Source organism: Hippopotamus amphibius, chromosome 1 (genome assembly GCF_030028045.1).
Source record: "Hippopotamus amphibius kiboko isolate mHipAmp2 chromosome 1, mHipAmp2.hap2, whole genome shotgun sequence".
Taxonomy (NCBI): Eukaryota; Metazoa; Chordata; class Mammalia; order Artiodactyla; family Hippopotamidae; genus Hippopotamus; species Hippopotamus amphibius.
In genome coordinates, this window is record NC_080186.1 from 44507958 (window position 1) to 44535714 (window position 27757).

Here is a 27757-nt window from a genome sequence, read left to right on the forward strand (position 1 = left end):
TCCTGTGTCCCACTCTTCCATTTCCTGGATACTCTCCTTTGGATAGACCCCATTGTTTCAAGATCTCTCTCACAGCTATATGAATTGGGGCTAACCACTTCACCTCTCTGAGCCTCAGTTTCATCATCTGTTAAATGGGGATAGTAATAGGACCTACCTCATAGGGTTGTTGGGAAATCAAATGGGATTACGTATGAAGAGCGCTTAACGTAGTACCTAACACACACGGGGTCCAGGGTATTCTAAATCAACCTAACCTGCATAAGGTAGAACCAGACTAGCATTTTCCATCTCTGGATGTTCTACAAACAATATAAAGTAACTCCACTGCCTTTCAAATCATCTTTGGATTATTTGTGGTTTTGCATGCATGTCGTGGCCGTGCTCTACTAGACTATCTTCTTCTAGTCTGTTACCCTCCCACTCTCCCCAAGACAGATCTCTAGGCCAAAGGCAGGTCCCAGCAGTGATGGTGGAGCTACCTGAGAAGGAGACAGGGGAGAGAACAGGTTGTTGAGAATACTGATTTCCACAGCTTCAAGGCTACATACCCCATGATGTAGTGGAAAGAGCATGGGCTTTTGTGTACATACAGACAGGAGTTGGAATCCTGGTTCTGCCACTTCTTAGTTGTGATCTAAGCAAGTTATTCAATTTCTCTGAGTCTCAGTTTCCTCATCTGCAAAATGGGGCTAATAAATATCAACTGTATAGGTTACTGTACAGATTAAAGAAAATGTTTGTAAAACATAGTTGTGTCTGATATATGGTAGGTTCTTACTAAATGTCATTTCCTCACTCTCCTACTCTACTTCTCTGTAGCTGGCAGGAGCTTATTCTTCAGGCCTTAGATTCATCAGGAATAGCTCCTGAGTAGTTGTTTCCTTCTCTGGAAACAATGACACTTTACATGTGCAGAGGGCTTTCTAACTCACAAAGCACTCTCACCTGTGCTATCTCGCTTAAACTTCATAAACTCAGGCAGCAGAGAGAATGGGGGTTATTATTCCCATTTTACAAATAAAAGTGAGCAGAGAGAAGGGACTGAGATCACAGGGCTGTGGAATAATGAAACTGGGAGTCATCTCCTTACTCCGAGCTCAACATTTCTTCCACTGTGCCCTCTCTGATCTTTAAAAACTGGTTAAGCAACTGTCTGCTTGGACTGGCCGAGGTAAAGGATCCTCAAGGCCATCTGCTAACCCTCCCCAGTTGCTCAACCTCATCTCCCACGTCTCCCCTTCATGAACAATTAGCTTCAGCAGCAGTTCTGTCTGTCCTGCCCCACACGCAGTCATTTCTTCCACATGCCATTTCCTCGGTCTGCAACTAACCCATCTTTCCTCTTTGCCCCGACACCCAGCTCACAATTTACAACCTTCCAGAATCAGAAAGCCTTCTAGGACTGGCTGCACCTGCCTGGTTCATGCCCTCACTCAGCAGCCCCTCAGACTCAGAGTGGCACTGCCCTACCTTGCACTTGACGACAGGCAGCTCGGAAAGAGGGTTCTTCGGGAGTTGGTGCAGCTGTGACCTTGGTTCCCCCGGCAAGACAAAAAGCTCCTTGAGGGCAGGGGCTGGGTCTTCCAGTTCTCTGGTCTCCCCAAGACAGGGCTCTGCCCACAGTGGGTGATCAAAGCTGCTGATCGCCTGACAGGGGGATGGACTGGATGACCTATGAGGTCACACTCAGCCCAGACTCTGCTATACAACCATGATATCTGCTCCAGCCACTTTGTGGTCCTTCCTTCCCCAATAAGCCATGCCCTGTCGTGCCTCTCAGCCTTTGCACATGCTTCTTACTGGAATGCCATTTTCCTCCTCTATGTGGAAAACTGCTATTAATGTTTCAAGGACACAGTTCATCTGTCACCTCCTCTGTGAGGCATTCTTGCCTGACTTCCCAAACAGAATTAACAGCTCCTTTGTTGATGGTTCCATAGCATTGGTTCAACAAATAGTTACTGGGAGCCAGCTATGCTGCACTAGGCACCAGGGAAACATTAATCAGACAATCCTGCCCTCAAGGAGCTCATGGTCTAACGAGGAGACCAATGAGTAAGAAGACAAGTAGACTATAGCGTGACAGGTGCAGTGAGGGAGGGAGGCAATGGGAGAACAAAGAAACCAGGGAAAGCTTCCTAGAAGAGGGGACCCCTGAGCTTCTACCATGGCACGTAGCACACAGCTGTTCTAACTCCCCCACCAGCTCCCTGGGAGCAAGTACATCCCTTTTTTACTTTTGAACACTTGGTGACCAATGTGGTACTTGGCACATAACTGGCATACAGTGTTCACTGAAATTAATACGTTTGAACTGAATGGCCACAGTTACCTTTCTAGGCCAAAGGTTATGAAAACTTAGCACAAAGAGGCCTTTTTACTCCAGCAAGAGCCTTTAGGTACAGGTGGTCCTGATACCCTTCTACCCCAACCACCTACCCCAGCATCTCTGTGTCCCCAGGGCCTAGAACAATGCCTGGCACATGTTAGGTTCTTGAAAAACGTCTGAAGGAGGAAGGGAGGGAGGGAAGGAGGGAGAGAAGGAAGGAAGGGAAGGAAAGAAGGGAGGAAAGGAAGGAAGGAATTCTTCCAGCAAGGAACACTTACTGCTGGATAGACATGGCCAATCTGAGCAGTCCTGCCTATGTGGAGCTCATCCTCATCCTCTTCCTCTGTTGTTTTCCTGTACACGGGGTTGTCGAAATTCATGCTTTTGGTGTTCTTCCGCTTCCAGTTTCTCCAGATCAGGTAGCCACTCATGCACAGCAGGGCTATGACCACTGGAGGAAGAGACATGTTACAATGGACCTCCAGCAGGCTCCAGCCTATCGCCCAGACGTAAGAGCATTTCTTGCCACCTCTCCAACTTGACTGCCCTTGTTCCTCAGGCTCTATTTCTGCATGTTCTTTTTCTGCTGCTGGGGAGCCCTTATCCAAGCTCTTCCTTCATTAACTACTCATCCGTCAAGATCCAGCTCAAATGTGAAGTCTTTCTCAACCTCTCAGGGTACAGTCAGTTGTTCCCTCACCTGTGTTCCCAGACCACAGTGTCGTACCTTATATATGTGTACCCCCAACTAGACTGAGCTCCTTGAGGGCAGGGACTGTGTCTTCTTTCTCTGTCTGCGCACAGTGCCCAGCACTGAGTGGGTGCTCAATAACAAGCTGAGTGAATGAGTGAATTTCTTCACCACACTCTTGCCCAAATGCTGCCGCTTCCCTGGATTTCTCTAAGAAAATCACTCTCTCCCCCAAACTGGAGGGTGGGGTGGGGTGCTTCCTTCCAAAGCTGGGGCTCTGCAAGAAGAGGAGCATCTCTAGAAGGGGACACAGCAGGGAAACATAGGCTCTGAGTTAAAATAAATGGATATATTAATGAGTAAAGGAGGAAGTTCTCAAATAGAGCTGGATGCAAATGGGGTAAGCAGCTTCATAAGATAGTAAATAATCACCCTGGGTGTTCAAGTGGAGGATGGGTGATAGTTATCCAGGATGCTACAGAGGGGGTTTCTAGTTTGGTAAGATTACAGTAATCAATAATAATTGATACCCATAAAGACAGGAACAGGGCAAGGATGCCTACTATCACTGCTAGTATTTGTTGTCCCAGAGATCTAGCTATGCAGTAGACCAAATAAAGAATTGAAGGGCACACATGGGGAAGTGAGAAACCAAACTGTCAGTAACAGATATTGTATGTTTGGAAAATCTTAGAAAAGCAGATGAAAAACTACTAGAAATAATTTTAGTTCATCAAGAATCAACATAAAAAATCAATAGCTTTCTTATTAATCAGCAATAACCAATTAGAAAATGGATGGAATAAGAACACATTCATAATAGCCCAACAAAAAACTACAAATACTTGGGATAACCCAATAAGGAATGTGCAAGTCCTACGTGATCTATACAATTCTACTGAAGGCCATAAACGAAGGCTCAAAGAAAGAGAGAGAAATGTCATGTTCCTCGATGGGAAAGTTCAATGCTGAAAAATGTAAATTCTCCCCACACCAACTTATATACCCAAAGCATAAGATTCCATCACAATTTTTATAGAATTAACAAGATGATTCTAAAGTTCACTTAGAGAAGAAACTGAATAAAAATAGCTAAGAAAATCTTCCAATGATAACATTGCCCTATTAGACATTAAAATATATCATAAAGCTGTGCTTCTAGTATATAGGAATAGCATATAGGAACTCGTGGAGAATAAACAGCCTAGAAGCAGATCAAAGTGTATATAGGCATATAGTTTACAATAAAGATGATAATTCAAGTCAGAAGGAAAAGACGGACTATTCAATAACGGTCTTGTGAAAACGAGACAGGCATGTAGAAAAAAAAGAGTTAAATCCCTACCTTATGCTGTACTCTAAATTCTAAATGGATTAATAATTAAATACTAAAAAATGCTTAAAATAGTAGAAAAAATATATATAGATATTTTAATAATTTAGAATGAGGCAGACCTTCCTAAGCAAGACACAAAACCTGAAAGTCATAAAGTAGGAGATTAACAGATCTGATTCTTAAAAATTTTAAATTCATGCATGGCAAAAGACACCAAAAACAAATTTTAAAAATCAAGTGGCAGTATGGGAGAAATGATTTGTAGCATATATTACAAAGGTTTAATATTAGTTACATATAAATCTTTCTACAAATAAGTAAGAATAAGACAAGGAACCACTAGAAAAATAAGAAAAGACTGTGAATAGGCAATTCATAAAGGATGAAATGTAAATGGCCAATAAGCTAATGAAAAGATACTCTACCTCACAGGGAAACATCAGGGAAAGAATATTCATCTTTCACCCCTCAGATTAGCGGAAATTTAAAATAATGATCATATTAGGGCAGGTTACATCAGGGAAACAGCATGTACATGCCCTTCAATAGAGCAGAGGATGGCAGGAAAGGAGTTCATTTCTCTTTCACTCCAATCAAAATGAGCCTGGAATAGTCTCACCATCATCTTTACTGATAAAGCCTTTCAGGGCCAATTCAAATGCCACCTTCTTTAGAAATGTCACTCCCTCTCCTCCACAGAGCGTCGTGCCTCCATTATAGCACCTTATAACATGCAGTAACACCTCTCTTGTATCACCTTTTTTATGATTAAGTCTGATTAAAGACTGAAAGCTCTTAAAATCTTTTATCTTTTTCTTCCCTGGATCCTTGGCGCCTTGCACAGTCCCTTGCATGGTGTTGAAGCTTTTACAACATTCACTCACTAACTCACCACCACATTGGGGAGTCCCAGGATAAAAGGGCAAAGTCCTTATCCTTGAGGTACTCATGGGCAAGTAAGGGAGAGAGACCTATGAATGGACAATTGCAATTTAAAGATCTGACCAAGAGAAGAGACCAGTATGAAAGACAGGATGTGCAGGATACTAAGCGAATATCAAGGTAAGTGAGAATGAATCAGCCCCATGGGGCTCTGTGAGGTTTAACCAAATGTTATATTCTGGCCATATTCCAAACCCACCCCGCTCCCGCCCTCTCATGCCATCTCTCATTCCCGGCTCTGCTCATGCTGTCTTCACTTGCTCGGGTTGCTCTTGATCCTTCTTCACTTGGGTGATTTGGCTCCAATATCATTTCCACTAGGAACCCTCCCCTGCCTGCTTCCCTTCTCTCCCAATTCCAAGATGAGTGCCTCCTCGGCACTTCTACTGAACTGCACATGGCTTCGTTCTAGGACTTACCATGTCAGAATCAGATTATCCATGTTGTGTGTGTCTCTCTGACAAGTCTATAAACTTTTGGAGGACAAGAACCATGTCTTACTTATTTTTAACCACCTTCCCTCCCTTATCACAGAATCTGGTACACCGTAGCTGCTTGATAAATGTTTGTTGAAGACCAAACAGAAAGAAAGCAAGATAGCATGATCTATTAAAGGAATGGCAGGCAGCTCTACTCATTTTTTTAGGTTTATTATTTTTTTCAACTCATTAATTCAACAAATATTTTATTTCCTCTCATGTGCCAGACACTGCTAGGAGCTGGGAGAGCGGTGAGCAAGAGAGACACCAGGCCTGTCCCCATGGAGCCTACAGTCTGCCTTCGCATGGCTGGTGTGTAGAGTGTCAGTGAGGGGTACTGGGGGGGCAGGGGGGGTAAGAATATCTGGATAGCTGTCTGGGGCCAGGTCCTGAAGAGCCTTGTACGCCAAGCTAAGAAACCAAGCTAAATCAGGACTGGCAGGTGAGCAGGAAGGCTGCCAGGGCAGAAAAAGTCAATGAGAGGTCAGTGTGTTAAGTGTTCTGTTCTTCTAGTGCTTTTCCCCAGACCCTGGGCAGGGTCCTTCTGTTCTCCCCAGAGACTCGGGGCCACACTCACCCATGGGCACGACGATCCCGATGACAGCAGCGGTGACTGTTGAGCCCATTTTGCCACCTTCATTCCCATCTGCAAAACACAGACATTTGCAGAATACTGCTCCATCACTTACGTCCAAGTCCTTGCTGGCCTCAAGCAGTAAAAACTACCCAACTGCTTCCTGCCCCCGTTCTAAAATGATAATCCTGGCTAATCTTTAATAATGTAGTCTTTCCAGATCTTATCAGGGCAGAGGTCATCTCCATTTCACAGATGATGAAACTGAGTCTTACTGGGGTTTGGGGGACTCAAAGAGAAGTGGCAGAGCTGGGATTCAAACTCAGGACTTGTGACCTAAATTCCCTACCCTTTCCACAGTATTTGAATGGTAGGAAGCTTGGGGCTGGGCCCTTAGGTCTTTATGTTGTTGACTGCTTGGGGCAATTGCCTTTCTCAGCCAGTATCTGTTGCTTTGTCTCTCCTATTTCTGGTGGTCTGTCTGTATACCTGAATTATCAGTTTATTTTTAATGAGTAATTAAAATGAGATGCAGTATAGCTTAGTGGAATCCAGAGCACAGGCTCCTGGGTCAGACTTCTAGGGTTCAAATCCTGGCTCTACTACTTTCTACTTTTGTGGCCTTGGGCAAGTTTTTTATATATTGTAAATATTATATATCTTTAAAATGGGGATAGTTACCTACTTCCTAGGGATATTGTGAAGATTAAATGAGATGATTCATGTAAAATGCTTACTTAGCACAGTGCCTGGCACAGCCTTACCTAGTTCAAAGCGGGCAGAGAGTGGGGTAGGGGTTGCTGTGAGGCCTGAATAGGGTAGATAAAAGCACATTCTAAACTGAAAAGCGCTTGGAAATTGTACTATATAGTTTTAAAAATAGGCTGTGCCATCTTTTTCACTCTTACACTCATCTTCATTATAACATCTGTACAAAATGTTTTAGTTTAAAAAAGTGGATCCTTGTGACAGCCCTCTGAGGTGTGAAGAGGAGCTGTCACCTACGTTTGCTCCAAGAGAGGAGATGATTGTCCCCTGGCAATGGCCCCAAATGCCATCCTCTTAGTGTGTCTGATTCTCCAAGCTACTCTAAGGGAACCCAAGTATTTAGGGGAGAAAAGAGCTGCACTGCTTGTGGAAATGCTGCTCTCCTCTCCCTTCGGGACCTGAGCAAACACGGGCAGTGATATTAAAGCCTAGAGCATGATGAAGCCAGCGGGGGGACCCAGAAAGACGCCCCTGGTCAGAGGCTCTGCCCAGGTGAGAAGAACTGGACCTCACACGTGTCCCACCTGCCTCTCTGAACTCCAGGGTAAGCGCTCAACTCTGAAAATCCAGCTTCTGCTGGCAAGATGGGCCCAATTAGAAAGGTGCTGCCACGCTGCTTAGTTTCTGGGCCATGTACATACGGGAAGAAATTTAAAAGATAGTTTATTCTCTTAAATGAACTCCCCCTAGCAGGTAACTCAGTTTAAAAGGTATTTGCTGGTTAATGAGGTAGAACATTTCTAGCGGTGACAATTAATGCTCCCAATGATTTAATACGTGGTGAACTTAATTGTTTTCATCCCAGGGTTTGCAGAGAGGCATGAACAGAGCATAGTTGTGGATATTACTGTCTGGGGAACCTACCGAGGGTGCTGAGAACTGAGATCAGGGCATTTGAAATTTCCCAATCTGACAGACCTTCCCTCATACACGTCAGTGACGTGTGACACAGACACACTACCAGAGTTGGCAGAGGCTGTGTGCGTGAGCACGTCTGTTTACACGGATGCCTCTCTCATGGCAATCTTGTGAAGCAGTAGGGGAAGGGTTATTATTATCCTACATTGCAGGTGAGGAAACTGAGGCTCGAGACAGGAAGTAGCTTCCCTCAAGACTCTCTATGAGGTAGGAGAACCTATGGCCCCTAAATTGCAGGTTGGCACTCTAACCCCTGCCCCCGCTTCCTCCTTGTAGATAGCCAGTATGTCTCTTCTTCCCACAGATCCCCCCATCCTGGCTTCCCTAGGACCCTCCCATGTCATGAAAGAGTGCAGAACTCATTTCCTTACAGTGCTGGGAGTGGTTGCTGGTTGCAGGGCTTGGGGTCGTCGGGCTGATGCTGGGAGCCCTGGGAACACTAACTGAGCTTGGAGCTGCAGCTGCCAGGCTCGGTGTCTCTGTGCTGTAGTTCTGGTAGGTGGGGCTGTGGACGGTGGTCCCAGGGGCTCTGGTGGTGTCGGCTACTGTCCTCGTTGTGGTAGAGGCTAACATCGTGGTTGAGGTAGATTGAGGTGCTGAAGGGGAAATATCATGATGGTCACTTGGATAAAGAATTTTGCTGTTTTAGTGCCTAAATTATTGTCTCGATGAAGATACTTATGAACTCATCCTCATGGCTCCACTCAAACGCCTTCCCTAATCCTCCGGAATGGGCTATAGTTTTTACTTTAGCTGAATGCCAAGCATCTTGTCGGTGTTTACACTGCACTTTGATTTGATAAAGATGAGTCATTAAGACAATGCTGCAGAATTAGGTGTGGGCAAGACCACTTACAAAAGACCGAGAGAAGTGGAAACTATATAATTCTAGAAGGATTTTGCATGTCTACTGTTACACTATTAGGTTCAAATTCTCACTCCACTTTAAACAATCGAACCTGGAAATCATGAATGCTGCAGATTTATGCTGAAACAAAAGGCCTCGTTCCTTCATCAAGACTGGGAGATGGATATAAATTTATATGGTTGAAGGAACTTCCCTGGTGGCGCAGTGGTTGAGAATCCGCCTGCCAGTGCAGGGGACACAGGTTCGATCCCTACTCCAGGAAGATCCCACATGCTGTGGAGCAACTAAGCCCATGAGCCACAACTACTGAGCCCATGCACCACAACTACTGAAGCCCATGCACCTAGAGCCCGTGCTCTGAACAAGAGAAGCCACTGCACTGAGAAGCCCGCGCACCACAATGAAGAGTAGCCCCTACTCTCTGCAACTAGAGAAAGCCTTCGCACAGCAGCAAAGACCCAACGCAGCCAATAAATTAAAAAAAAAATTTTTTTATATGGTTGAAGTATTAACTGACTGTTAGTCCCAATCATATCACAAAAGGGCTGCTAGGTAGCGTGTTAAGTTCCGGGCGAGAAACAGGCAAGATCACAGTCACCTGCATATAAATGGTAATCGAAGCCATGGGGATCAAGGCTTCTTAATTTGAGGTCTTCAAGGGGTTCCAGATTCCCCTGAACCTGAGTTTAGAGTGTTGTATGTATACGTGCATTCTTCTTGGGAGTGAGAAGAGAAAGCCTTGTCAGGACCCTACGGGACACCAGCATTCAAGGCAGGTAAAGAAGAAGAGCCTACAAAGGCAACAAGTATTCAGTGAAGATGGAAGAAAACCAGGAGCTCATGGTTTTCCAGAAGTCAAGGAAGATTTCAGCAGATGGGGTCTGGCATTGCCAGGGGCCATCCCGCCCGGTAGCTCTGCTCACCTTGGTAGCACTTCTTCATGTCAGGGCCCAGCCACATTGTGTCAGGACAGGCACAGGTGTACTTGGGGGAGTGGCTGGAGATCTGAGGAGCAGGAAGGCACAGGTACTCACAGCCTCCATTGGGCTGGGCACTCAGCTCGCAGGCATCCGCAGCTAATGACATGGAGAGAGATGGGAAGAGAGTGCTGGGGCACAGACAGGATGTGCCAAGTTCTCCCTCCTCCCAGGGACGAGGCCCTTCCCACTTGGCTAAATCAAAACGCTTTCTCTGCTACCTTTATTGGGCACCTTTCATCACTGCACCTGCTGTTTTATCCCCACACTTTCATTTCATGCTGATGACAACTCTGAGGGTGGGTGTTATGCCCAGATTAACAGGTAAAAGACTGTGGCTCAAAGAGAACCAACTTGTCAAAGCTATACCTCTAGTAATTTTGGAGACAATTTAAATTGAGGTCTGTTGGACTCCAAAGTCCATGTTTTTTTTCTCCCAAGGCCACATGCCATATCTCTTTCTTATTTAAATTTCTAGATCTAGAATCAGGCACTGACCTTATCTCCTTACCTCTTTTTGCTTTCCCACCTTCACCCTTCCCATCACAGTTAGAATGAGTGACAGAAGAGGGGACAACCTAATTGTAGGATTCCTGGCTTCTGTTCCCAACCAGCAAGCTGACTTACTGATGGCCCTAGGATACATTAGTTTATACCACTGCAAAGTACGAACAAATAACAAATGAGAAGCAATGTGCTTCTTGATGGCAGAAGGAGCTCTAGAATCAGACAGACCTCAGTTTAGGCTTTAGCTCTACCACCTGCTAACATTATTTTACCTCTACATTTTCCTTAGCTGTTAAATGAGAATAGTAATATCTATACTTTGTAAGACTGGCAAAAATGGGACATTTATATATTTACTTATTTCTACCCAGCCTTAGTTCACCAAGAGCTTGAGGCAAAATGAAATAAAACATGTGACAGCAAAGCAGTCCACCAGAGAGCGCGACTGTTGCCACTACTTCTGGGGATGCTGAGACGTGACATGAATGTGAATACAGAGGGAGAGGACGCAGGCAGGGGACCTGGGACTCGGGAAGGCTCACCTCTTGGCTGCTTCAGCTCGTGGAAGATGACAATGTCATGTGGGTTATTGAGGTTCTCAGCTAGGACAGAGATTTCCAGGCCATTGAGCCGATTTGCACTGAAAATAGCCTCATTCTCCAGGTCTGTCCAGAACACCTTGTCCTGTGGGGTATAGATACAAAGGATGGGAGGCCTAGAGCCTAAACCCATGACCTCAATCTGGGCTCAGCCCCAAACCATAGTCACAAGAGCTGCTCTGGCATCCCCCCTGAGCTCTCCTGTCCACAGATTCACAGTGCGACTCTCAGCTCTGATCTGTGGCATGTGCTCTGGTTCCCTTCAGTCTCAGAGGGTTATTCAGTGCTTTGGCCTGAAGGCTGCTCGTTAATGCTGAGCTAGGCCTGCTCCCGAGAGTTCAGCGGAAACCATGGTTGGGTCTCTATAGCTGCTTCCGTTACTGGGGCCTGGGACCAAGATTGGAGAGGATGTGTGATCTAGTGATCACTGTCCCTATGGGGCCTCCTACAGCCTCTGGGTAGACACGCATACGCACCCGATGGTGAGTGCACACGAGCCTAGATGTGCGTCTGTAGGCAAATGCACATTTATAGGTACAACCGTGCAGCCTCGTGCAGAGATCTAGACACACACCCACACGCTCATCTACACACTCAAAGGCATACTTGTACCTACAATGAACTTGCCTAAGTATTGGTGTACGTATTTACACTCACAAGCACTAGCACATACAGGAACGCACAGTTTTAAACAGACACATTTATGTACACACACGCACATGCACACACACGCCACCTATACGCACAAGCACAAACACGTGTCTGAACACATCTGTCTTCTGAAGCAGAGGCTGGACTTGGGAGGTGGAGTTTTGCCCACAATTTCTGAGCTGTGCTGGGTGATGTCACTCCAAGCGAATATTGCCAAAGCCCACCACAGGCCACGGTGCCCTTGCTTTCCCTCCCCTTGGTGGCAGAGTTAGTTTTGGGGACGAGGGATGCGTGTGCAAGAACTCAGTTGGTTCTGGCTTCCTTATTCCCCGAGGAGAGAGGTTGTTAGGGTCAGAACACAGGAGGGTCTTGACTCTTCACCCTCCTGTGAGCTTCCTGAGGACTGGGATGATGTCTGATTCACTTCTACGACCCCAGGGTCCAGCACAGGCCAGTAAGAGTGTGCTGAACGGAACAGCATCTCTCAGGCCATTTCCAATAGTAAGTGATACGAAGGAAATGTGTCTTCCTTTCCCTTCCTTTATTGGCTTCCTTCTGTATATGTGGGTGCAGTGCTGGATGCTGCGGGTATATGGTCTAGCTACTTACCTATGAGAAGTGCTCTGAGGGAGGGGCCTTGGGGAGGGAACACAGGAAAGGCTGCCAGGTGGACAACAGGCTGCAAGCCTCTGTCTGCAGGCAGCTCACGTATTGTGTACAAACAAGCCAGTCAGCTTCCCTGTCCCTTTGTTTCCACTTGGGCGAGTCTCAGGGAGTCATCCTATTTGAACAGCCTTTCCTAGGCGCCACCATCCTGATGGGGCCATGCCTTCCCTCACGGAGCTCACCTCAAACACAGCTATCCCAAAAGGGTGGCTCAGGAAGTCAGGGGAGGAGATCAGCGTCTTCCTGTTGCCTCCATTGCAGTCAATGCTGGACAGCTGGTGCAGTTTGGAGTCCACCCAGTACAGGCGCTGGTTCAGCAAATCTTGGGGAGGAAAAAGGGACAAGGGGATCAGGTCGTGAGCCTGGGACCACAGGCTGGATCTCTGCTCCTCTGTGCCCTTTCCCTGCCCACGCGTCCAGGGCACCTCCTCAGAAGGAGGCCAGCCCAGGGCAAACATCAGGAAACATAGGCACTGGCTCTATGAGGGGACACAGAAACAAGACACATGGGGCTCCAGGCAGTGGTCAGCACCAGGCGCCAGAACAGGCCCCTCATCCAGGGAAGGCAGGGCTCACCCAGGGTGATTCCGTTGGGCCATTCGATACTGTCTGACACCACTGTCTGCCGGTCCACACCGTTGAGCCCAGACTTCTCGATCTTGGCCTGGTACCCCCAGTCAGACCAGTACATGAACCTAGAAGACAGAAGAACCCAACTGGGCTTCTTATCAGGGCACATGATTGGGGTGGTCTGGATCACAAGGGCTCAATGGCCCCCTGAATGTTGAAGATTATGCTTAGTGAGGACTGGAAAGACCTCTGAAGTTCACGGGAACCACCAAACCTTAGAGTTGGCAGGTGCGTTAGCCTTCACCTCTTCCGAATGCCTGGAGAAGCCTGTATTCCCCAAGTTCACCTGACCTCGGCTGAACAGCCTGTGAGCCCATCTCTCCCGCTTCAGCAGCTCCAGCCAGAGCGGGAAGGGAAGGGCCCTGTCACCCCTCTCTTACTTTCCTGGTGGACAGAGGAGAAAGCGGATAACCTAGCCAAGGTCACACAGCTAGAACGCTGTGGGGCTTCTCTCTCTTTTTTCTTGAGCATTTATTGAGTGTTTACTAGGTGAGTGACCTCACCTCATGTACTTACAAATGCAGTAATCACTGCCCCCTCTAATCCAATTCCTACAGAGCAGGCAAAATGAGCTTCTAAAAATGGAAATAAGTTGTCATCCTGGTTTTTTAAATTGAGATATAAGTGACATATAACATTAGTTTCAGGCGTACAGCATAATATTTGTATATATTGTAAAACGATCACAATAAGCTACTTAATATCCAGCATCACACATAGTTATAATTTTTTTTCTTATGAGAACTTTTTAAGATCTGTTACTCTCCAGGTTTAAACTTTATGATAGCTTCTTCAATTGACCTTAAAACCAGATCCCAAATCCTTGCCACAGCTGACAGGGTGCCGCATCACCAGGCCTGTGCCTACCTCTTTGCCTGTCTCTCCTGCCACCACTGCCCGCCTCCCTTACAAACCCCTCACCTGCCCCACAGGGCTCCTCTTAGATCTTTCAGGGCACTAAGGCCTTCACAGAGCCTCTGCCCTCACTCTTTTGCCATTTAGAATGTCTTTTCAGTAGAGAATCTTCCTCTGACCCCTCAACGTAAGCAGGTTCTCCCTGTTATCAACTCATTTTTTAAAAAATTTTAATCTTATTTATTTATTTATTGGCTGTGTTGGGTCTTTGTTGCTGCATGGGCTTTCTCTAGCTGCGGTGAGTAGGGCTACTCTTCGTTGTGGTGCACGGGCTTCTCATTGCGGTGGCTTCTTTTGTTGTGGAATATGGGCTCTAGGCACTCGGGCTTCAGTAGTTGTGGCACACAGGCTCAGTAGTTGTGGTTTGTGGTCTCTAGAGTGCAGGCTCAGTTGTTGCGGGGCATGGGTGTAGTTGCGGGGCATGGGCTTAGTTGCTCCGCAGAATGTGGTATCTTTCTGGGCCAGGGATTGAACCCATGTCCTCTGCATTGGCAGGCGGATTCTCAACCACCATGCCACCAGGGAAGTCCCTGTTATCGACTCTTAAAACATCCTGTTTTTTCCTTCCATAGCGCTCACACCATCGGTTATTTATGTTGCATTCAGGTGTGTGGCTTATTTGTTTACTGTCTGTTTTCCCCACTAGTCTATAAGCTCCACTGAGGGCAGGCTCCTCACCTGCCTTATTCCTCATTTTATACCTGGCAGATAGCGCGTGCGTGGCATATAGGTCTTAATTTACTATTTGTTGAAAAAAGTATTCCAGCCTCACAATTTCCCCAGGAGGGTATAATTATCAGTCCCATTTTACAGATGAGTAAATTGTGGCTTGGGGGTTGACTTCCCTAAGATCATCTTGTGAATAAGTAGTGAAGCTAGCCTTCACATTTAAGTTCAAGTTAAGCTGGACTCTAAAGCCTGCATGCTTAATCCTCCCCAAAATGCCTCTGCTGAAACCTGGTGTCACGCCAAGGCTGGCTCTGGGCTGGGGGGCTGAGTGGTTTTTCTGGAGCCCTTCCATTTGCTGCTTTGAATGCCGTCACCATTCTGCTCTGTACACCAAAAGGCTGGCGCGTGTGGGAACCACATCAGTGGGCTTGGCTCCCTAACCATCTGGCTTCCAGTTGTATTGAGCAAAATACTGGAGGGGGAAGGGGAGAGACTGAGGCCAGGATGCCTGTTCTCCTGACTCCCCCTACAAAGTAGTCTCTGGCTGGCTACTGTCCTAAAGGTGACCCTCTCTACCCCACTCCTCCCTTCTCAGCTCAGGTAACCCTCCCTGCTCCTGCCCCTCAGGGCTGTTACCTGTTACTAGTCCAGGATACCGCTTAGACCTTACCTGCTCCTTTGTAAATAGTCCCTTCATTAACTGGCCTAAATTACGTTAAAATGAGTGCGCAGTGGGTTTCCTGGGGGGGACCCTTACAGAGCCACATGGGCCGGGAACGGGCTGGGTGTAACTATATCATCTGGGGGACATGGCAGGTGCAGCCCAGGTCTGTGTGACAGCAGACAGGGAACAGGGTTGAGGTAGGGGTTAAATGAGGTGACTCCGTGTGTGCAGAGTGCCTGGTACCCTGCTGGATGCACTTGTGCATGCCTATTAAATGGCAGCTGTCAGTCACGTCCCAAGGCCACACACACCGTCTCAGGTGGCCAGCCCTGCCCCCGGCTGCCCCCGCTAGAAGAAGAGGATGTTCTTATCCCTGCTTCACAACTAAGGAAACGGCAGTAGGAAGAAACTGGTAATTCTGGTTAACGTACTATGATGCAGATGCTTAAAAACCATGCCCTGTCGGGACATCCCCGCGGAGGGAGGGAGGCAGTCCTGCTCTGTTCAGAATCTCTACCCCCACTAAAGAGGCGTGGCCAGAGCAAGGCAGCCTGGGTGGTGAGGGGCCCAGAGACTGCGGGCACCAGGGGTGGGGATGGAGGTGGGCAGTCTGGAGTGGAGCAGGCCCGTAATCTCAGTCCTCAAATCTTGCTGGCTGTCCTGCAGGGCAGCAGTAGACGTGCCAGAGGTAGCTCCAGAGCCCAGGGGAGGAAGTCAAAGGGAGGCAGATTGGAGAATATGAGAAACAAGAAAGTAAAAAAATAAAAAGAACACTTTCTAATGGGCAAAGCCGCCTCAGAATGAAAGCAGACCACGTGAGAAGTAATGAGCTCCTGTCTCCAGAAGTGTGAGGAGCCGCCAGAGGCCCACCTGCAGCATGCAGCAGCCTGAGAGGGAAGACTTCCTGCCCCGGGAGTGTCTACCGGGCAATCTCTAGAGCCCTGCTCGGCTCTGAAACGCTCTGGTTCACATGCGGAAGCAGCAGAGTCCTGGGAGGGCCCTGGCGACCAACGCGCAAGGAACCCTCGGTCAGGGGTTCACAGGCTGAGGGGCCCGCGTGGACGTTCCTCCCCGTGGCCTGTGTCTGGGTGGCCCAGGGCCTTCCAAAGCCCTCTGACACGGGGACTGAGCGCCTGTGGCAGTTGGGGTGGCAATACTCACCCTCGCAGGGGGTCGACAGCAATGGCTCGGGGTTCACTGAGGCCACGGCTGAAGAGAGTACGTCGGCGGCTGCCATCAACTGTGGCCACGGAGATGGTCTTGTTGCCCGAGTCGGTCCAGTAGATGTGCCTGTGGACCCAGTCCACCGCCAGGCCCTCTGGAGAGTGCAGCTGCTCGTCAATGAGAACCTCCTGCTCCGCCGGGACACTGGCTCTGTCCATGTAGGCGCTAGGAGCAACCAGGGCTGGCATGGGCAGGTGTGCCACCCCCGGGCCCGACCGGAGCTGCCCTTCCCCTCTCTCTCCCCTCCGGGCCACAGCAGTGCATTGGAGAGGAACTCGGCTAACTTCCCTTCAACGCATCCCCTGGGCCACCAGGGTAAGGATACAGGCTCAAGTCAGCCACAGTCTCTGGCCTGGAGGAGCTCAGTTTAGTAGGGACAGAAATTTATAGCCAGACGATTACACCAACACACTATGATTGCAGAAAGTATCAGAGGCTATAGCAGCAGAGAAATGGAGACTACATCATCCTGGAGGGCTGGAGAAGGCCTTGTAGTTGAGCCCTGAAGGACCAGTTCACCAGGAACACACAGAACAGAGGGCAGGGAGAACAGCAAGTGCAGAAGCCGAGGCGTGTGCTGCAGAACAGTGAGAGATCCAGTGGGGGTGGCGTGGGGTACGTGGGGTGTAAGACAGGAAGTAAGTGTAGGCAGGGGCCGCATCCTGACGGGCTCTGCATGCCACGCTAAGGGCTCAGGGTCTCACCCTGGAGGGGTAACTGAACAGGTCGGAAGACATGCCAGATGGGCATGTGAGATCACCGTGGCACCTGCAGAATAGTCGCGGGATTGGAGGGGGAGGGAATGCAGGCAGGGAGACCGGTTAGGAGGCTGCGACCACATCCAGGCGAGAGACGAGGAGGGTCCACAGAAGGGCCGAGGCAGTGAGAACGGAGGGAAGGCACCACAATACAGCAGACACTCAGGAAGCAACATTAGCAGGGCTTTGTGTCCCCAGTGCTGTTCTTCCCCAGGTTTTCTTCTCCACATACCCTCTCTTTGGGTGATGAGTTCCACAGCGCCACAGCCATCCATAACTCTGACCCTCTGATCCTGACAACTGTCTAAGTTCCAGACTATAAAGCCAACTGACCCCCTGTCGGACATCCCACGGACACCTTGAACTCAACACATCCCAAACTGTTCATCCCCATTCCCCTCCTCTCAGCCACACAGACAGACTGCCTATCCCCCACCCAACCCTTCTCCCCTGCTCCCATCTCAGAGACTGGCACCACCGCCCAGAAACCTCCCAAGTCAGAAACTGAAACTCCCGAAATGAACCTGGGAATTCATTGTGACTCTTCCTCCCGCAGCCCCGCACCCAGTCCATCATCAAATCCTGCTTCGTTCAGCCACAACCATTGGACAGGCACGGCTCAAGCTGGTTCTGGGTGTGCAAGCGTGAGCGTGTCTGCATTCGTTGGGGTCTGACGGGCAATGAGTTATCTATCAGTCAGCAGCACTCGCGTTGCTTCCATCCATCCACCCACCGCGCGTTCAACAGTCCACCCCGGGCCTAGTGGTCGGCAGTCCTGCAGGTGGATCTCAGGACAAAGAAAGGGGGCCTGGGCATGCAGAGGCACCTGGGAGAGAACCTCCTTGTGTGCGTCAGGAGCCTTCCTGAGAGCCAGAGTCCACTGATTGTGGCATGAAGGGCTGGACTGGGGGTAGTGCCACCCGGGAAGACTGCCAAGACCCCCAGATTGGGTCAGAGGTCTCCTCCATACTTTCCCTCATGATCACCACGAGGGACGGCGCTATGTTCTGAGTGGGATCCTCCAGGCAGGACCAGGTCTGAGTCACCTTTGAGTCCCCAGCATCCAACACACATGTATGTGAGCTGCTCCGAAGGTCCCCACCAAAGCCAGGGGCGCTTCCCTTCTGCCCTGGCTGAACATTCCCTGTGTCTCGCACTGCCCCACTAGGCCACCCGAGGTCATCAAAGCCCACGTGCGTGGGGCTGAAAGCTGCTCTTCCAACAAAGCCCTCAGCCTCTGCCCGCGCAGCAGGTAGAGAAGTCCTGGCAGCTCCATAACCACTGTGCTCCTGAGTCCCTTCCTAAGCCCCAACTCTGTCCTGGGGAACCCCAGAGGCAGAGGGGGTGCAGAGGCCACCCTTCCTCTCCTCCTCTGTCGGGCCCAGGCCTTGGCTCACCTGTAGATCTTGCGGTAGGAGAGGTCACACCAGTAGATGCGATTGGTGGCAACTTCGACGTCCAGAGCCACAACGTTCTTGAGCATGGGGATGAGACGCGAGTAGTCCCGCTTCACCAGGTCTATCCTCCGCACTTCGTGCCGGTTGGTGAAGATGAGGGACGGGCTTCTGCCAGCTGCCAAGCAGGGGAGTTGAGAGGGAAAGGGTCAGTGCAAGAGGCGGGGCATCTGGAGACCAAGGCTCTGCCACTGGTTTGCTGGGGGATGCCTCATTTCCCATAAAAAGTGGTGACAACTCCTACATCACAGGTTAGAGGAGCAGGTGAAATAATGGGTACAAGAAGCATAAGATGCAAAGCACCATGGGTAACAGAGGGATTTTTACTCTTTTTATCAGACACAAACTCCCCCCAAATCTTTGTTGACTCCCCGTTTCCCCTGGCCTCTGCAGCGAGACCCCAGCTCCCTGTCCAGCCTCATCACTCACCGCCCTAACACCTTGATCCCGGTCACCAGACCACCTGTCATCACCTTGCCATGGCAGAGCTTTGCTGCCTCGGGGCCTTTGCTCAAGCTGTCCCTCTACCTAGAATGCATTTCTCCCCAGCAGCTGTCATATCCTCTGCTTGGGCCCCACTGCAACGTTCAGGAAGGGGCAACGTGAGCACTAAATGATTCAGAAAGATGACTGAGGCTGCAGGATGGAGCACAGACCTCAGGAATGGCGGTGAGGCTCCAGGGAGGAGATTCAAGGAGGTCGTTGTGACTCTTTAGTTTACACAGAGTGTGTCTGGGGACACGGCAAGAGATGAATCTGCAGATGCTGGCAGGGACCAGATCACAAAGGAGCCTGTGACCTGGGTGAAGGGTTTGCATTTTATTCTAAGCCAATAGCAGGGATGGGAAGTGTGTAGTATGGTATAGATTATGTATATCCAATGGGACAACACACAACTGCCCCTGTGTACAAAAATGCACTTTTAGATTTAGGATTAGATTTTAGGAAGATCTTCAGCGAGTTAGACGTTCCTGGCTACTCCACGGGGAGGGCCACTGCTCCCCAGGCCTACGAGAGTCTAGCATTTAGCACAGGCTGCCACTCCACCAGCCTGTCTTCAGATGGAATGGGCCACTCTCGGGCACCTAAATTATCTGAGTGGCAACACCTGTCCCTGGAGCGGCCTGTGCCTTCTCCCCCTCGTTTTCCAGCTGACACTTCTGCAGGCCACCTGGTCCCTGTCACTGTGCATCTGTGCCAGGCTAATGTGCTCCCTGGGGGCAGGGTGGGACCAGCACAGAGTCAGGTGGGGGTGTGGGGCTGAGTGTGTGACCTGCGTGTAATGACAGAGATTATTTCAAAGCAGGGTGAGGGTGGCAAGGAGGGTGTGGAGCAAACAGAAAGCATGGAAAAATGGAGCTCTAAGCGCAAGAAGAAAGGAGGAAGGCTGGATTCAAGGCCCAGCTCCGCCACTGACAAACTGTGATTTTCTTCACCTCAAAATGAGAGCAAAGACACTTCATCTTCTTGAGGGCAAGACCTGGGTTACAGGGTATCTTGAGGTGATTTTTACTGAGAGCTGTGACTGTGACAGAAGCCTGTGTGTTTATGATTTGAGTTTTTGTGTAACTGCACTTTAGATATCCATAAGTGGGGGTTTGTGTATACATGGGCCATTGTGTGTTGTCTCCACTGCACGTACATAATCCCTGTATGTGTCACACCTGTCCCATGTGGGGGTAAGAACAGGTTGCTTGTTACATGTGATGTGCTAATGTATGTGCTGTACATTGTACAGTTTGGGTACCCGGGCTACATGTCAACTGTAGCTGCTGTATTGTTATAACCTATAGAGGGGGTATTATATTCCTGCAGGTTGAATGAATGAATTCCAGGTTCATATATCCAACAGCCAACACAATACTCCCATTTAGATGTCTAAACAGTTTTGTTAAATTGAATATGTCCAAATCAATCTAATATTCTCCCAAACCTGCTTTTCTCACCATCTTTCCCAACTCTATAAATAGCAATCCTGTTTTTCCAGTTAGTTGGTCAAAAATCTTGGGGTCACCTTTGACTCCTTTTTTTTCTTTCACATCCTATATTCAATTCTTAAGCAAATCCTGTTGCTTCTAAATAAATCCTGACCTTCAAAATATATTCACGCTGTCCACTTCTCGTTATTCCCACGCAACACAATTATTCCTGGTCCAAGCCACCATCACCTCTCTCCTGGCTGACTGCAACGACCTCTACGGCGTTCCGAGGCTTCCTCCCCTGCCCCCGACAGTCTATTCTCAACACAGCCGCCAGAGGGAGCCGGTTAAAACGTAGGGCACACCCTGTCCTTCTACTCTGAACCTACCAAGGCTTCCTTCCCCTGACTGAGAGTGAAACCAAGAGTGAGCCCTTAGAATGGCCTAGAAGGCCTTTGTGATCTGCCCCCAAGTCACCTCTAGAACTGCAGCAATGTTAGGTGTTCAGTGTAAAGAACTGAACAAAACAAGTGAATTCCGTGGGCTGACCTGATGATCAACGTTAGGTCTGCACATGGCCTGTTCTTTGTGTGGGCTGCCTATGCTGTGGGTGGCCGGCATGGTCCCGCCTGTGTCTGGCACCGTGTGTCGTGCAAGTGCAGTCTCCGTGGGCTGTACCGGGTGGCCCTGTGCAGGGTCTATGTGGGTGTTCGTGCACAATGCATCACGTGTGTTCTATATATTTACACTCTGAGCACCATGTGTGCAACCTGCTGTGTGTGTACGCGCAGGTGTGCACACCCGCTTCTCACATATGTGAAGCACGCTGCTTCCTGGACTCCCTCAGAGCTGCTCCCCTGCCCTCCACCCTGCTGTGTCCATACCGACGGCCTTGCAGTTCTTGGTCAGGGTGTCCATTTCGTAGCCAGGGTGGCACTCGCACTTAAAGTAGCCCTTGTAATTGACACAGATCTGGCTGCAGGCGTCTGGGTCCTCACACTCATCAATGTCTGTGGGGAGGAGCGGAGGTCAGAACCGGCAGGAGAAGCTGCCTCTGCTTGAGGGGCTGGGGGAAGGTCTCACCGCCACAGGTCTTCGGGTCCAGGAGCCGGTAGCCCGACGGGCACGTGCACTCAAAGCCGATCTTGAGGTCGGTGCAGATGTGGGAACAGCCGCCATTGTTGTGCAGACACTCGTTCAGCCCTGGGGAGGGACGTGGGCTCCTGAGGGTCCAGGAGCTCAGACTGGGGTGGGGGCAGGACAAGGACGGGCCTAGAGCTGAAGCAGAGACTCAGGGCAGTGGGCCTCCCCCCGTGCCTCCCTGAGCCTCAGCCTCACTAGCCGGGTGGCTAGGAGAGGAGGCTCAGAGAGGGCCTGGTCCCTGCTCAAGGCCAGACACAGACAGCACAGCGTGGAACCAGGACGCGGGTCCTTTGCCTCCCAGGCCAGGGCTCCGTCCACCACCAGGCTGGAGGCAGCTAGGCTGCCTGAGGTCTTTCCTTTCACAAACACGTTTCTTATGGCTCCTCCTTCCTCATGACCTCAGAGTTGAAGGGGCCTGTGTGTACCACATCCAACCCTCCAGTACCCCAAGAATCCCTTCCAAAATGCCCTTGCCTAAACATCTCCAGCCTCGGGAAGCCCACTTCCTTCCTGAGGCAGCTGGCTCTGTGTCAGGTTGGCTAGAGTCCCATGGCTCCCCCAGAATACCCTTAAAGTGCTGATTCCTGGTCCCCCGCCATTCAAGTGCCTTTCTCTGCATGCACTCCATCTGTCTGTGTCCTTCCCCAGACAGGGCCCAGAGCTAGTCTGCCACCCAGAGGAGTCTGAACAACAAGGGCTGCCCACTACTGAGCTTGTGGTTATCTAAGACTGCCAGGCCTCTTTCTCCATGGAGCCGTTACTAAGTCAGTTCTCTCCCACCGTGAATTACAGTGGATTTTTTTCACCTCCTCTCTTCTCTGCATCTGTCCCTATTCCTACACTGAGTCACATGGCTGGTCCCAACATTACCAACTGCTGCAAGGGATGAAGGGATGCCAGGAGGTCATCTGGTTTCCCCGTCCTCCACTCCCTCACCACCTTCTGGTGGGGTCCTAGCAGAGGTCAGGGGGGCGAGGACCAAGGCTCCCCAAGTTCTCACAGCATCTTCTGGGCTTTAGCATCACAAGAGGGTTAATTCTGCAAGCCAGGGGAAGGTGCCATGCCACCCGCTGCCCATCAGGCCCACACCCCGCCACTCCAGCCAAGCCAAGCAGAGCTGTGCTGAGCCAGCCAGGACCATGCACACAGGTGGTCTGAGCTGCCCAACCCAGGCCATGCACAGCTGTGGGTATCCCACCTCCAGCCTGAGCCAAGCTTAGGGAATGTTCCTCTTTACCCCTGGGCCGCCTCCTGTGTCTCTGGGATGTTGGCAGAACTGAAAAAACAAGACCACAGCAACCCTGTGACTAGGGGGCCTGGGGGTGACTCAGCCAGGTCCAGACTTGGAAAGCCCCAGCCCCCTGGGGTGGGCTGAGCGATAGTAGCTTTGGGGTGGTCTCCGTAGGGCACCACCTCCAGGAATCTTTCTGTCTCTCCAAGACCTCCTTGACCTCTCCCATACCACACTCCTCCCCCTGTACATTCATTTGTTCACCCACTCACTCACGACCTCAATCACACATCACTCACGTCGTCCCCCTCCTTCTGCAGGAGTAGCAGCTCAACCATTGTATCTACCGAGCACTGGCTAGAGGGGCATGTGTAGGATGGCTCTGAAAGGGGAAGGGGGGGAGCTCCACGTGACTTAGGCTTTGATGAAAGAAGAAGGCACAGAAACCTCCAGGGCTGAGATAAGTCATGGTAAGAGAATGGGTAGCGGGTCTCGACCTATCTCTGTCCACCCTTCCCTGGTAGGCCAGCGCCAAGGCAGAGGCTGAAGGGGAATCTCTGGGCCATCCCAATTCTATCCACCCTGGAGGTGATTCATCACCTGGAGGTGATTCTGCTGGGGGGCCTGCAGGAGCGGAGAGGGGAAGGTGGTCCAGAGAGGCCTGAGGAGCATGTGAGGTCCCCTGTGGGAGGAAGGGGCGGTGCCGCTTCTCCCAGCACGTGCGCCCACCTGCATGCACACACACGCCAGCTTACATGCACACACAGACAGGCACGTTCACACAGACGTGGGAGCCGCACAGAGACACGTGATGCAATTCCCTTGCCTTCCTCTGAGAAGGAGCCATGGCTACAGACACTGGCCTCTCACCAACACAGAGACACAAACACATGCGTACATACGTCTCTTTGGTGTGTCATGCAAAAGATAAGAGAGAAGAAAATTTAGCAGGTTAGTAGTCTCCGGGTGCGGTGAGGGGGTGGGGAGGGGCTCGGTTCAGCTGCTCCTGCTTCCCTATCCTCTTTTCCATAATTTCCTTCTTCTGGGACTTTTCTTGGCAGGGCCTGGTGGCGGGAGTCTGTCACCTGCAAGCTCAGGTAGAGGCTGCGTGACATTCACCCACCTCCTCTTCCTTCCAAAATCAATTTCTTAATCTCCAACAGGGGCAGAAATATGCTGTTCCAGGGAGCTCCAGGGGATGAAGCTCCTCTGAGGGCCTAGGAGGGGAGGTACTGGATGGAAACGGGTCTGCCAGGAGGGTACCGGAGGGAAGGTCTGACCCAGCTCTGTCCCCCCAGGAGTTCTCTGCCCGAACCCCTGACTTCAGAAATGAACCTTCCTGAGCCCCTGCTGGGTTTCCTGCGTGCTCTCTGGGATGCCTGCCCACCTACAGTCCAGACTCTCCTGTTGTTTTTGGCCTGGAACCCACCCCGGCAGCTCTGGCCATTAGGACCGCCGCCTCCTTCCACTCCTCACTCACGTCCAGCCTGTGTCCGGTCTCCCAGGCAGCTCCCCAGGGCTCAGGATGGTGCCACCCTCTGCTGCTGCGTCTGCCCTATCCTCACCCGGGCCTGGCCTGAGCCCAGTGGTCTTTGGATGTGCCTGGTCTGGCCACCCGCCTGCTGTTCCCCACCTCTTCCTCTGTAGGGTCTCCAGAAGGGGGCTGGAAGGCCTCAGAGGCCACGGCCCCAGCTAGGTCAGCAGGGCAGAAACAATGAGGGAGGGAGAAAGTTCCAGAGTGAGCACACACTCAGAGGTCTGAATCTGGAAGAAGTGAGGAGAGGCCGCGTTTGTGAGAGGAAGCATAATTTCTGAGCGTCTGGAAAGGAAAGGCCCTTAGATTTGCAGAGTTGCAGAACAAGAGGTCTCAAAGGCAAAGAGCCCCGTCTGAGACCACAGGACAGCACACAAGTCCAGAGAGAGGGTCAGAGCAGAACGTGTGCAGAGGGGCAGGTGAGGGCTGCGGCCCGAGGGCCAGGAGGGGGCATGGCAGGGAGGGTTAGTCCAGCAGTCGGACGGAGACAGGTACTGTACCACACTCTTTCAGAGGCTCATCCGACCAGTCCCGGCAGTCCCTCTGAGCATCACACACTTTCCCGCCGTCCACGCACTCGCCACTCTTACACTGAAATCTGCGGGGACCCTCACATGTTGACTCTGTTGGGCCGGACAAGAGAGTGGACAGCACCTGTGAGACCTTGGGCAAGGAGGGTTGGGGTGGGCTGGGCCTGAGGGAGGTGAGAAGAGCTCCAGCCCCTGCCCCCACAGGTTTCCAGGAGGTGACCCAGGACCGATGGCTGAATACAGGGCCGACGGGAGCTCTGCTCACAGGAGGACAGGACCCCAGGGATGTTCAGGATACCCAAGCACCATCTAGGTGGGCAGGGCATGGGGATCTGTGTCTGATCTGTCAGTATTAGGGACCTTGGCGGGAAAGCAGCAGCTCTACAGAGACCCTGGGGGCTCCACCCACCATCTCCTGAGGGGCACCTATGCTCCAGGTATCCTAGACCGGGGAGGCCACCTCACTGCCCAATCCTTGATCCATTTCTCCAGATGACCCGTGGGTCAGGGTCTCTGCTGCTATAGGGTGATGACCACAGAGCCATCTGAGAATTAAGGGGGCTCCCTGGGAAGCAGGACTCAGCCTCTGCTTCGTCCAGGAACCAGGGAGAGAGGCTGTCTGGAGTCGTAAATGTGGACAAATGGTGGGAGCTGGACTTCCCGCCATGCCTTCATTTCCCCTCCCCCAGGCCTCTTCCAGCTTTTGCAAAGTCCTTAAAAATCCAGTTCTAGTGCCGCTAGCATCCCAGGGAGGGGATCTGGGTGGTTTAGGGGCAATACCCTAGGGGAAGATGCATCTTAGGGACTGAGGGGTGACGTCTCCCAACTCTGCTCTCTCTACAGCCAGGAAAGAGCTCAGGCCTGCGCCTCAGGGGATGCTGCTCCTTTGTCCCTGACCACACGCACCCTGCAGGCAGCCAGCTTCGTCACTCCTGTCTGGACAGTCCTGTTCCTGGTTGCAGCGCTTGATGGCAGGGACACAAGTCCCATCCCCACACTGGAACTCGTCTCCACGGCAGGTGCCCAGTGCTACCAGGAGAGGACAAAGGGAGAGGGTCAGGGCCACTGTGGTGCTGGGACAGCTCTCCTCCTCCCACCTCTACCCCCACTCCATATCCACCCCTGGCAAGAACAGAACCAGTGGCTGAACTTGGGGAGTCTTCGGAGGACACCTGGCCAAGGCACAAGATGGGGAGACTGAAGCTCAGAGAGGGGAAAGGCCTCACCCAGGGTCACACAGCATTCTGGCTGGCAAAGCCAGGACTAAAACTCAGGTCTCCTGTTTCCCTCTCAACCGTCTCTCTCCAGGCTACTCCTCCGAACAGACACGTGGCCTGCTTCGGAGTCTCGGTGCTCATTACTTAATGACCTCATCCTTTCAGCGAATCCTTCCTGAGCGCCCACTGTGCACGAGGCGCTGTTAGGGGGTGGGGGTCAGAGATTACTGAGAGCCTCCCCATCCTCTAGGAGCTCAAGGGGGCTGAGCAGGGCTGAGGGGCGAGCAATGAGGGATGTGCTGTAAGAGAGGGCACCGGGGCCCCGCGGTCGGTCAGGGGTCCATCAGAGGAACCTGGGCGAGGCCTTTGAAGGATCAGCAGGCCCAGCAGGTAGGGAGGGTGGGGGGCTTCCTGAGTGTACCAGGGTCTGCGACATTGGAACCAGTGCGTGACTGCCTGGGACAGGGAAGGACGGGGATGGGAGGTATGACGGGGGTGGGAGGGGCGTCACGGCAGGCCGCAGGTCCCCATGAAGCTCCTGAGCTCCGCAGCTGAGCAGCCACACGACCTCACGCGAGTCACTTCTTTTTCCCCAAGCTCTGTTGCCACCGTTGAAACATTACTGGGGTCAGAGCAGGGCGAGCAGAGGCGGCCCCTCGGCGGACAGTCGCGCACCTGCGGCCCTGGGCTACACGGAGGGGCGGGGGCTTACGGCAGTCGGCCTCGTCCGACTTGTCCTTGCAGTCGAGGTCGCCGTCGCAGCGCCAGCCCAGGTGCACACACTCGCCGCTGCGGCAGGCGAACTGGGCGGCGGCGGCGCAGGCGGCGGGCGCGGACGTGGCCCTGGGGCCCGCGCGGCCGCACAGCTCGGCCGCCTCGTCCGAGCGGTCCTCGCAGTCGAACTGGCGGTCACAGACCCAGCGCTCGGGGATGCAGGCGCCGCCGTCGCCGCCGCAGCGGAACTCGCGGGGCCCGCAGGCCGGGTCGCCGCAGCCGCGCTCGTCGCTGCCGTCGCCGCAGTCGTCGTCGCCGTCGCACACGAACACGGCGGCCAGGCAAGAGCGGTTGCTGCACGGGAACTCGTGCGGGGCGCACACTGCGCGGGGACAGAGAGCCGGTCGGCCCGCCGGACCCGCCACGGGGGCCCTGCCCCTCACCCACGGGCCAGAAGGAGCCCTGTGGCGGGGCCGCACGGTGGACAGCCAAGGGGGCCTCCAGTCCAGGTCCTGCTGGGCCACCTAGGGCACTTGCCTCCCTGAGCCTCCCAGCCTCCCTGGGAGTGGGAATTCCTGTCCTGCAGGATGGTGGGGCTAGGAGTGTCTAAAGCGGCAGAGCCCAGCCTGTCTTGAAGGGCTTGGAGATGTTCCCAGGAAATGATATGGAACATGACACTGACTCTTCCAGGAAGCAAAGTCTGGACCTGTTTCCTCACCACACAGCTCAGGCCCCTCCCCCCCAGTTTGCCCTCACTGTCCTAAGTCCCTCGGCCTGGCCTCCGAGGCCACTGGCACGAGCTCCTGCTCTGCCCCATCACCTCACTCCTGCACACACCCTGGCTTCA

General features: G+C 51.7%; 1 protein-coding gene across 8 annotated transcripts in view; it reads right to left on the bottom strand.

Annotated features, from left to right (window-relative positions):
* The window catches only part of LRP8 (LDL receptor related protein 8), a 76033-nt gene that overhangs the window by 2335 nt on the left and 45941 nt on the right, over positions 1–27757 (bottom strand). Inside the window, exons 5-20 of one of the 8 annotated variants that reach the window (XM_057711152.1) lie at positions 26909–27292; positions 25886–26008; positions 24950–25072; positions 22922–22960; positions 21625–21744; positions 21426–21551; positions 18566–18740; positions 16348–16575; positions 12885–13003; positions 12491–12630; positions 10935–11076; positions 9832–9984; positions 8412–8636; positions 6358–6426; positions 2611–2783; positions 1474–1650 (exon numbers count right to left, since the gene is read on the bottom strand). In XM_057711152.1, coding sequence (XP_057567135.1) covers positions 1474–1650; positions 2611–2783; positions 6358–6426; positions 8412–8636; positions 9832–9984; positions 10935–11076; positions 12491–12630; positions 12885–13003; positions 16348–16575; positions 18566–18740; positions 21426–21551; positions 21625–21744; positions 22922–22960; positions 24950–25072; positions 25886–26008; positions 26909–27292 — 2516 coding nt within the window. Of the gene's footprint in view, positions 1–1473; positions 1651–2610; positions 2784–6357; positions 6427–8411; positions 8637–9831; positions 9985–10934; positions 11077–12490; positions 12631–12884; positions 13004–16347; positions 16576–18565; positions 18741–21425; positions 21552–21624; positions 21745–22882; positions 22961–24949; positions 25073–25885; positions 26009–26908; positions 27293–27757 lie in introns of all 8 variants that reach the window. The other 7 variants (XM_057711142.1, XM_057711191.1, XM_057711176.1 and 4 more) reach the window with 7 other exon arrangements.